Source organism: Zingiber officinale, chromosome 4B, assembly GCF_018446385.1.
Source record: "Zingiber officinale cultivar Zhangliang chromosome 4B, Zo_v1.1, whole genome shotgun sequence".
NCBI lineage: Eukaryota > Viridiplantae > Streptophyta > Magnoliopsida > Zingiberales > Zingiberaceae > Zingiber > Zingiber officinale.
Window position 1 is genome coordinate 20,018,792 of NC_055993.1, and position 10,370 is coordinate 20,029,161.

Below are 10,370 nucleotides of genomic sequence, written 5' to 3' on the forward strand. Positions count from 1 at the left end.
ATCTATTACCTTAGAAGAATTCTTTTCAACTTTTGAAGTGCATGAATCGAGATGTGCAGGTATAAAGGAGCTGAAGCATAACATCACCCTCAAAGTAACAAGAGATGAACATGATTTAGAATCTTCTCTCGACGACGAGGAAATGGTGATGATTGTAAGACATTTTAAAAAGTTATGTAACTCTAAAAAAACTAACCATCCACAGGGTAGAAAGAAAAGGATGATTAGATGCCACAACTGCAACGAAGAAGGACACATCAAAAACAACTGCCCTAAGCTAAGGAACAAGGACAAGGACAAAGGAAAGAAGTCCGTTCAAACGAACAAGTACAAGACACTAAAGGTTATATGGGATGATACATCGTCCGAATTGAAAGTTGAGGCTTTCTCCGGACTTACATTAATGGCAAGTCATCAAGAAGATAAACACGAAGCAAGCTCATCCGAAATGAGCATCGAGAGCATCGATGAAGGGGGAGCTACATAAGAAGAAAGCAGTAGTTCAGGGGGAGCTACGGATAACGAAGTCGACAAGGTAAGTCAGGTACGATCTCTCCCACCTGACAAGTTATTTAAGTTTGTGAAATTATTAACCAAAGATTGTTACAAACTTGAAAATGAAATTAAAAATTTAAAATTAATTCTAGCAAAATCTTATCTATTAGAAGAATTTGACAAGATTAAACTAGAAAATGATATTTTGCAAAAAGAAATAAGTAACTTGAAAAATAATGCATGGTTATATAATACAAGTTTTAGAAAGTTCAATAACCTAAATTAGTATTTTAGATATCACAAAAGACAAATTAAAAACATTTCAAAGAAATATGTCCCTAAGAAATACCTAATCAATCAAGTTGGCTGGAACCTATATTGGATTCTCAAGTCTTGCCCAACTTGAACTTTATTTAGACTTAGAGCTTTCAGCAAGAAAATTAAATGTTTAATTTCCTTATGCGGTTTTATCTAGAAGTGGTTGATGATCTAATAATCAAGAAGGTCTAGTGCCTTGCCACTGTTTGAAAGCCAAATATTGAAATAAAATATTTAATTGACTAACTAATAAAGCAATTAAAATTGAAATTAGATAATGTTTTGAATAGTTATTCAATTTTTTTTTTTGCAAATCTGCTTCACTTCTTTAGAAAGTTTTTAAAACTTAGAAATCATTTAATTTTTTTAACTTAAAGTTTCTTTTAAGTTTTTTTAAAATGTAATTTACTTAGAAATTTTTAAAAAAAAAATTACCAAAATTTCTACAAAAATTAATTCTTGAAAATTTATTTAACTTAGGACATTTTTCTTTATTAGAAAATATTTCTAAAAATTGCATTTGCATTTTTAGAGCTATCAAAATTGTTCTCAAAATTTCCAAAATCAGAGTTTAATTAGATTTTTTTGAATTTTTTTTTTCACTTAGAAAATTTCTTTCTCTGCTTAAAATTTTCTTACTTCAAAACTTTTCTGCAACACATAAAGCTTCTAAAACTACTGAGAAATTTATTCAACTTTCAAAACTTGATACCATTTTTTTTTTAAAACCAGATTACCCTTAGATTTTTTTTGTTATCCCATTTTTTATATGATCAAAGGGGGAGAAGAAAAAGATTAAGTCTAGGGGGAGGTAGCTAAATATTAAATTTTCTACTTTTTGTGCTTTATTGCAAAATTTATTTTTACTTTAACTTTATTTGTTTACCCTAACTTAACTTGGGTTGCTCACATTAAAAAGGGAGAAATTGTTGGAACCCCAAGATTGGTTTGATATGATCAAACAAGTTAAGTTAGGTCATGTTGGTTTTTGATCCATATGTCTAAGTGTGCAGGAGCTTAGGAGCACAGGAAGCCGAGCGGAAGACGCAGCTAGCGAGAAGGAAGGCACGAGAGAGAGTCGATGGGCTCGGTGCATCAGAGGGACGAGGCGCTGCGGAAGAGTACATCAATGGATGAAAAGAACGTGCACGACGTTTGAGGGAGGAGAAGCTGGAGCGGAAGTCTGCTTGAGGAGAAGGCCGAAATTGGGTTCGGGTGAGCCTTATTTCGGTTGGTCGAAATCACCCAAGTGAGCGGAGTCGGAATAAAAGATCCAGACCGAGGCGAGCAGCACTGGAGCAGAAGGCTCGGACTGAAAAAGTCAATCATGTTGACTTTAAGAGTCCGGGCGCCTGGACCCATTCCGAGCGTCCGGACTAGTCCGGGCACCTGAAGCGATTCCGGGCGCCCGAAACGTGATTCTAACCAGATCATGTTTGACTGCAATTCGTGTGGAGGGGATAAAGTTCTATCCCCCTCCAGGGGTCTGGAACCCTTCTAGACGCCCCAATCAAGGCTATAAATATAGCCTTGGTCCAAGAAGCTACAATCAACAAGCAATTTCATTTACAACACTTGTACACGCTTTAGTTTACATTTAGCTTCTAATTTTTTTGTGCTTACAATGCTGTAAAGAGGCTTCTCCGCCTAAAGGAGTGTTAGTGCATTTCACTTCCTTGGATTAACAACCTCGATGGTTGTAACCAACTAAATTCAGGTGTCTCTTTCTTTTTAGTTCATTTTCTATTCTATCTTTATGCAAGTGTTCATTTAAGTCCGAGAAGGGTATTTTTGGTTTTATTTTGTGTAGGGCTATTCAACACCCCTTCTAGCCGGTCCAACGGTCCCAACATAAAGAACTCATCACCAGACTCACAAATCTCGGAGAAAAGGAAACAAACTGAGATTCATTAAGGTACACTTTAAATGCATTTCATAGGACACCCGAGTGGACCTCTATAGTTAACTCATTTTATATATCTAAAGACCTCAAAGTTAGTTCTTTAGAAAATCTTTTTTCCACCTTTAAACTCCATGAATCTAGATGTGCAAAGATAAAAAGAGAGTCTAGACAGAACATTGCCCTGAAGGCAAAAACGAACGATCCAGACTCCGAAGCGTCAATTGATGAAGATAAAACGGTTCTAATGGTATGAAAATTTAGTAAATTCATTAAATCTAATAAATTTAATAAGTCACAGACAAAGAATCACTTTCGGAGTAAAAGAAAGGTTCGATGCTACAACTACCTAGGAGAAGGACAAATCAAAGATGACTACCCAGAACTTAAGAAAAAGGAGAAAGACAAGGGTAAAAGATCAACAAAATCGAAGCTCAAAACCCTGAAGGAGACGTGAGATGAAATGTCATCATCAGAATCTAAGATTGAAGCTTACTCCGAACTAGCCCTAATAGCATACCATCAAAATGAAGATGAAAGCAGCTCAGAGATAAGCATTGATGAAGGAGGAGAATCATCAAAGGAAAGCTCCGATAAAAGGGGAGCATCAGAACACGAGGTAAGTGAGGTACGTACACTATCTCCTAAATAATCTTTTGAATTTATCAAAATACTTTATAAAAATATGTACAAGTTAGAAAAAGAAAATATGGACTTGAAAAGACAATTAGTCAATGCATAGCCACTAAAATTGTTTGATAATTTAAAATTAGAAAATTAAAAATTAAAAACACAAATAGAGAGATTGAAAGAAAACCATGCATGTTCTAATTACTATCAAAAACCAAGATTTAGAAATTATGGTAAAATCAACTGGTACATTAGAAATCACCAGGGCCAAATTAGAAAAATATCATAGAAATATATCTCTAAGAAATTTTTAATTAACCCAGTGGGTAGGAATTTATATTGGGTTCCAAAAATATGCTTAGATTAAAGTGTTATATTTGAAAGATATGTTAGGATCTTGGATGGCTAGAGGGGGGTGAATAGCCTCTTCAAAAGCTAAAACTTAAAGATAAAACTCACACGAGTGGTTAGCGCAGCGGAAAACAAGTTAAGAACAGAATAAGAATAAGAGAAGAAACAAAGCAAACCACAGTGACTCAAGTGTTTACGAGGTTCGGGGATAACTTGCCCCTACTCCTCGGTGTCCGTAAGGTGGACAAGCCGATCTTCGGTAGATCAACCCCGGTGAACACCCGGCTATGAACTTTCTCCTTCTCGGTGGAGTGACCTCTCAACAAAATCTCAACGGGTATGTAGAATATAGCACAAGACTTACTGAGCTTGGTGACTTAGGAGAATGAAAATTAAGCTTACAGTCACGCGAAGGTCAGTGAAACAGAGAGCAAGTCGAGACAGCCGCTTCTCAGCCCCGAGCGTCAAAGCTTTTGCACTGATCGACAGAGAGTGTTTTTTTTCTTCCAAAAAAAACTTCTTCTTAACCCTCTCTTCAACCAGCCTTTTATGTCTCTGCCATCTCTGCCTTTTGCCCGCAACGGATCCCTGCCAAACTGCAGCAAATCTCTGCATCCAGCCATAGCATCGCCAATCACGCTTCTTTCTCATCTGATCATCTGAGCTCACACCAATGGAATTCTGGTCTTCACTGGTGTCTCTGAGCTCCACCCAATCACCATGAGTTGAGCTGATCGATGCCAGATCACCGCCAGATCGCAGCCACGACTTTGCTGCTTTAACAGGTTTACAGTGGAACATAGCAAAAGTCTCTCTGGTATCCTCTACTAATGAAGCTCAATTTGAAATCAACCAATTGCAAATTACCAGTAACCTGCACCTCAAAATCTTGCAGCAGATGGTTAGAAATATTTAGGCAAAAGCAACTTTGAATCAGAAAGAATCAGAGAAAGTGCATGCAAAACAGACTATAGTATGGATCGGGCTGCAGACCGATCCATACGTTCAAATCTCTTTTTCGATCGTTACTGATCGGTCTGCGGACCGATCAGGAACTAACCTGATCGGTCCTCAGACCGATCAGATGTCGCGCGCACAAGCCTGATCGGTCTCCGGACCGATCAGGCATCAATCTGACCGGTCCCGAGACCGGTCAGTATCGATACAGTAGCATACTGAGTATTCGCAGTATGCTACTGAGTTCTCACTGATCGGTCCGTAGACCGATCAGAACACACTTAGTGCCACTGGATCGGTCTGCCGAACGATCACCCGTGCCACTTGTGCCACTGGATCGGTCATCAGACCGATCCAAGGCTGTGATTTAAGAGGCAAGCTTCCAAGCTTGCTACCCTTAATCCTGACAGTCCAGAGACCGAGCTACCGAGCTCTTCTCCGACTATACATGCCAAGTTTCCATACTTGGACTTCCCAATACCAGATGTCCGATCACCCTTGATACATCGGGATTTTCCTGCCCGCTTCACTCACTGGGACTTTCCAATTGCTGCTTCACTCACGAGGACTTTCCAATTGCAGGCTTCACTCACGTGACTTTTCCAATTGCCGCTTCACTCACGGACTTTTCAATTGCTCGCTTCACTCACCAGACTTTCCAATTGCCCGGCTTCACTCACCGGACTTTTCCAATCAGCCTTCATCCACCAGGACTTCTCCATTGCACGGCTTCACTCACCAGGACTTCTCCCGTGCCAAGCTCCTTGCTCGGACTTTTCCCAATCAGATTAATCAGGTCAACCAAGTCAACCCTGATTTGTCTGAGTTAATTCAATATCTGATTGAAACTTAAATCAGTGTCAACATCAAAACAACATCCAGGTCAGACTGTATCAACAATCTCCCCCTTTTTGTTGTTTGACAACACGATTTAAGTTTAGATCAGAAATGCTTTCATATCCATAATTTTAGGGAAATCGGGACCCTCCCCCTAAGACGGATATATCTCAAATATCTTCTCCCCCTTTTTCATATTGAGTTTACAATTCGTCTCTAAACTTCAAATACTCTCTCCCCCTTTGTCAAACACCGAAAAGGTATATAAAAAAAATATGAGGACTGACAAACACCTCCCCCTTAAACCCATATCATAATCCACAAAAAGAAGTAAGATATGATAGAACTCAAGCAATGTCATATACATAGCATGAAAAAGATATCATAGGAGTACAAAACGCATGAAAATAAACATAATGTCTAAAATAGCAACCATCCAGGACAGGCAATCAACATCGTATCTAGAACAAAGTAGCACAATCAACAATCAATCACATAATCAAAATCAACTCGCATCCTCATCATGAGGAGCAGTGACATCAGCAACAGGATAAGAGAATCCCTGAGGGGGTACGCCGCTGCCTGAAGATGGATCGTCTGTAGAAGGCTGAGGTGGTGGGTGGCTGGCCATCCATCCCATAAACGCCTGATGAGTAGCCAGCTGATGTCTCTGTAGGGTCTCAAAGCGTCGGTCAATGTGGAGACGTAGACCAACGAACTCAGCAGCCACCATCTCCTCGTGGCGATCAAATCGGTCCTCCAACTCCGCGATCTGCCAGCGCAGATCTGGATCCGCCTCGACACGTGCAGCTGGAGCAGGAGCACGAGCACCCTGTCGTGGGAGTGGTAACTCACCCAGTGCCCTTCCATCCATCCACCTAATGGTCCCATCCTGACTGAGGATGCCAGATTTGGAAAACGCACGCTTCCCAAGTCGACAATCCTGGCGAACCATCTTCACCAACCTCCCCTTAGAGACATCTATACCCAAAGTCTCGAGCCAACCAGTAATGACATGCCCATAAGGCATATAGACATTGTCGCCGCTTGGCGTGCTATGGAATACGATGGATGCATAGATATTGGACATGATATCAAAATCTAGACGCCGACGTAACCCGTAAAGCATCAGACAGTGATACGGGCGAATCTCTGCCAACGATTTAGTGGTGATCGGTAGAAGACATTGTGTGACCACTTTAAAAAGGATATAGTCAGGAGGAGAAAGGCTAAGGGCTGGAAATGTGGGAAAGTCGTCATCCAACTCATTTAATCCATCCTGTCTGGGGTGTCCAAAGAAATACTCATAGATTGAGTCAGGTGAGGCATCGAGAGGAGGAGGCACGGGGTCTGGCAAATCAGGGTAGAAAGAGAGCAACCCCGTACTTACACGACAAGCCAAATAACCCAAGAAGTCAATCATATTGAAATCAACGTTTTGCTTAGCCACTCGGGTTCTATAATTACCATCCAAAGTCTGATGAAGATTATTATAGAATTCCGAGACTAAGTCAAGGTTGATGTCTCTCTCCAAATATACCATGGCGTCAAGTTTGTAGTAGGCGATAGTTTCGGTTATGGACGGACAAAATTCGTTCATGTACTTCTTATCAACCGACCTACACGGGAGCAACTTGAAAATCCTGTCCTTAAAGTGTTTCTCAAACTGTTGGTTCGGGAATCTCCCCGAACTGGATGGTTGAGGTCGGGAAGAGGTAGGAACCTTAGATTTGGACTTATCCGACTTAGAGGTACCCTCCCCTGCAGATTTCTTCCTAAGGATGAGAAATGGGACATGACCGGGGTACACATGGGAGCACAAGACCACAACAGATGAGTACCGACCCAAAAACGCAAATGCAGTGAGAACTAAATTAACAAAAAATGCTAAGGATGAATAGAATGGGAAGAGGAAGTTACCTTGGAGGCATTACTTCGTTCGTCGGAGAAAGAAACGAGGGTCGGCCGGCGCTGGGAAGAAGAAACGAGAGAAGCGGAGAGATAGGGTTCGCGTGAGACGCCAAAGAATGGGAGGTTTTAAGAGGGTAGGTGACCAACCCGATCGGACGGCCGTCCGATCAGGAGAAGGATTGAACGATCAGATCCTTGGATCGGAGATAGCGGATCGGTCCCTGGACCGATCAGGCATCCTTCAGATCGGTCCCGGGACCGTTCAAAACGCGAACAGAACCTATCGAAATTTCCTGATCGATCCGCAACCTCTCTGTTCGATATCTGAACGGTCTGCAGACCGTTCAGATATGATTGTCGCAAGAGAGCCCCTGACCGGACTGTGGACCGATCAGGGAGTCTCCTGACCGGTCCAGCGACCGATCAGTGTCTGATACTTCAGACTTCTGATATCTGAAACTCGTATCAAAAGTCCTAAATTTTGTTCCAACAACTTCCTAGGATCCTAGAAGCCCATAGATTATAGTTAGTGATATCAGATGGATAATTCCTAATGATTTGCTCTCAAGAATTGAACTCATTCAAGGCTTAGAAATTCAAAATTTAAACCTTCTCGATTCTTAGCTTCAAAATCAGTGAATCTCCACAAACTTAGGAAATTGCTGAAACTACAATCTGTAGTGAAGCAAAGTCCCAAAACTGACATAGGCTACCTATAACCTATTCCAAAATTCGTCCTCTCTATGATTAGTTTCAAGTTTGTCAAAATAAGTCTTAGTTCCTAATACTTCTTTATCAACTTGTCCTAACATCAATCAAAGTCATGAAATGTATCAAGCAAAAAGTATCAACCAAACACATTAACTATGTTAGACAATTTCTAGACAAAAGTCCAACCAAGATTCCTTGGTTGGAATGTATGAGTAAGATCTAGGAACCAAATACACATGAATTGTGTAATGGTGTTCCCCAAACTCAATTAATGTCTCTTCAACCTAATTATTCAAGGGATGCATGATACATTTTGAATAATTTGGTTGATCCTAGCATCTCACCCCATTTCTAGCAAACAAAAACATTTTGTTAAACCTTATAGTGTATGTGAGATGTTCCCAAGTTGCCCAAATTTTTGTCCCAATTACTCTTGTCATTTTAATAGTCCTTATTGATCATGGTGAAACTCTAATGACCTAAGGAGCCAAACACATTCCCAACTCCCTCCTTAAATGACTAAATTCATTTTCCGAAAGGAGTTAGGTGAAAATATCAGCAAGGTTTGACGTTGACACAACATATGTGCGTGCAATGTCTCTCGTCGCTACATGCTCTCTAATGAAGTGATGACGCACTTCAATGTGTTTTGTCCTTGAATGATGGACTGGATTTTTAGTTAGGTTAATCGTGCTAATGTTATCACATAGCACTTGTACACCCTTGTAAGAAAATCCATAATCCTCTAAGGTGTGTATCATCCACAACAATTGCGATACACTCTCTCCCATGGCAATATATTCAGCCTCGGTCGTGGAGAGAGCAACACAATGTTGCTTCCGACTTGACCAACTAACTAAAGATGACCCTAAAAATTGGCAACCCCCACTCGTACTTTTCCGATCCAATTTGCACCCAGCATAATCGGAATCGGTATAACCTATCAAGTCAAAAGACTCGGTACGAGGATACCAAAGACCTACTCTTATTGTGCCCTTAAGATATCTCAAAATTCTTTTAACTGCAATTAAATGAGATTCCTTTGCACAGACTTGATACCTAGCGCACATGCCCACAGCAAAAAGTATATCGGGTCTACTGGCTGTGAGATATAGAAGACTACCGATCATGCTTCTATATTGCGTTAGATCAACTGGTTTTCCACTCTCATCATTGTCAAGGCGAGTGTTTGTCGCCATTGGAGTGGACACTTCCTTAGAGTCACTCATATTGAATTTTCTGAGCATCTCTTGAGTGTATTTTGCTTGATGGACATAAATACCATCTCTAGTTTGTTTGATTTCGAGTCCAAGGAAGAAAGTCAATTCTCCCACTAGACTCATCTCAAACTCACTCTCCATGTGAGTGATGAACTCATTTAAATAGCCCTTGTTGTTTGAGCCACAAATTATGTCATCGACATATACTTGGGCTACAAAAATATTTTCACCATCTCTACGTAGAAATAGTGTTGGGTCTATTTGTCCTCTAACAAAGCCCTTCTCTAGTAGATATGTTGACAACCTTTCGTACCAAGCTCGTGGTGCTTGTTTAAGCCCATAAAGTGCTTTCTTGAGCTTGTACACGTGATTTGGAGATTCGGTATTCACAAATCCCGGTGGTTGTTCAACATAAACTTCTTCCTTAATGAGACCATTTAAGAAGGCCGATTTTACATCCATTTGATAGAGCTTGAAGCCTCTATGTGCAGCAAAAGCTAGCATTAAGCGAATGGACTCTAATCGGGCCACTGGAGCATATGTCTCATCATAATCAAGGCCTTCAACTTGACTATAGCCCTTGGCTACAAGTCTTGCCTTGTTTCTAACTACATCTCCCTTTTGGTTCAATTTGTTCTTGAAGACCCATTTGGTTCCAATAATGGTGGTCTTCTTAGGTCTGGGAACCAAGTCCCATACTTGGCTCCTTTCAAATTGACCTAATTCGTCTTGCATAGCTATGATCCACTCAGGATCATGCAATGCCTCATCAATTAATCTAGGTTCAATTTCTGAGATCAAAGCGACCTCATTGGACTCATTTCTAAAGAATGACCTAGTCCTAACCCCTTGATGGATGTCTCCCACAATCTGGTCTTGGGGGTGACTAGTGTCTAGCCTAGACTGCCTTGGTGCTGATGGTGCCTCATGAGTGGTCTCACTTGGCACAGACAAGGACTCAATATCAGGCAATGGATCCACCTGAGTTCTTTGTTGTCCTTGCTCATCATTATCAGAGTCAATTTCGACTCTTTCGATGT

General features: G+C 40.7%; 1 protein-coding gene across 1 annotated transcript; it reads right to left on the minus strand.

Moving 5' to 3' along the window:
- Positions 1-2,838: 2,838 nt before the first annotated feature.
- Positions 2,839-8,286, minus strand: LOC121978145. The gene is made up of 3 exons (XM_042530522.1): positions 7,409-8,286; positions 6,003-7,263; positions 2,839-2,853 (listed from the first exon to the last, which is right to left on the minus strand). The coding sequence occupies exons 1-3, from the start codon at positions 7,417-7,419 to the stop codon at positions 2,839-2,841; spliced, it is 1,287 nt and encodes a 428-aa protein (XP_042386456.1). The 5' UTR covers positions 7,420-8,286.
- Between the last annotated feature and the right edge of the window lie 2,084 nt (positions 8,287-10,370).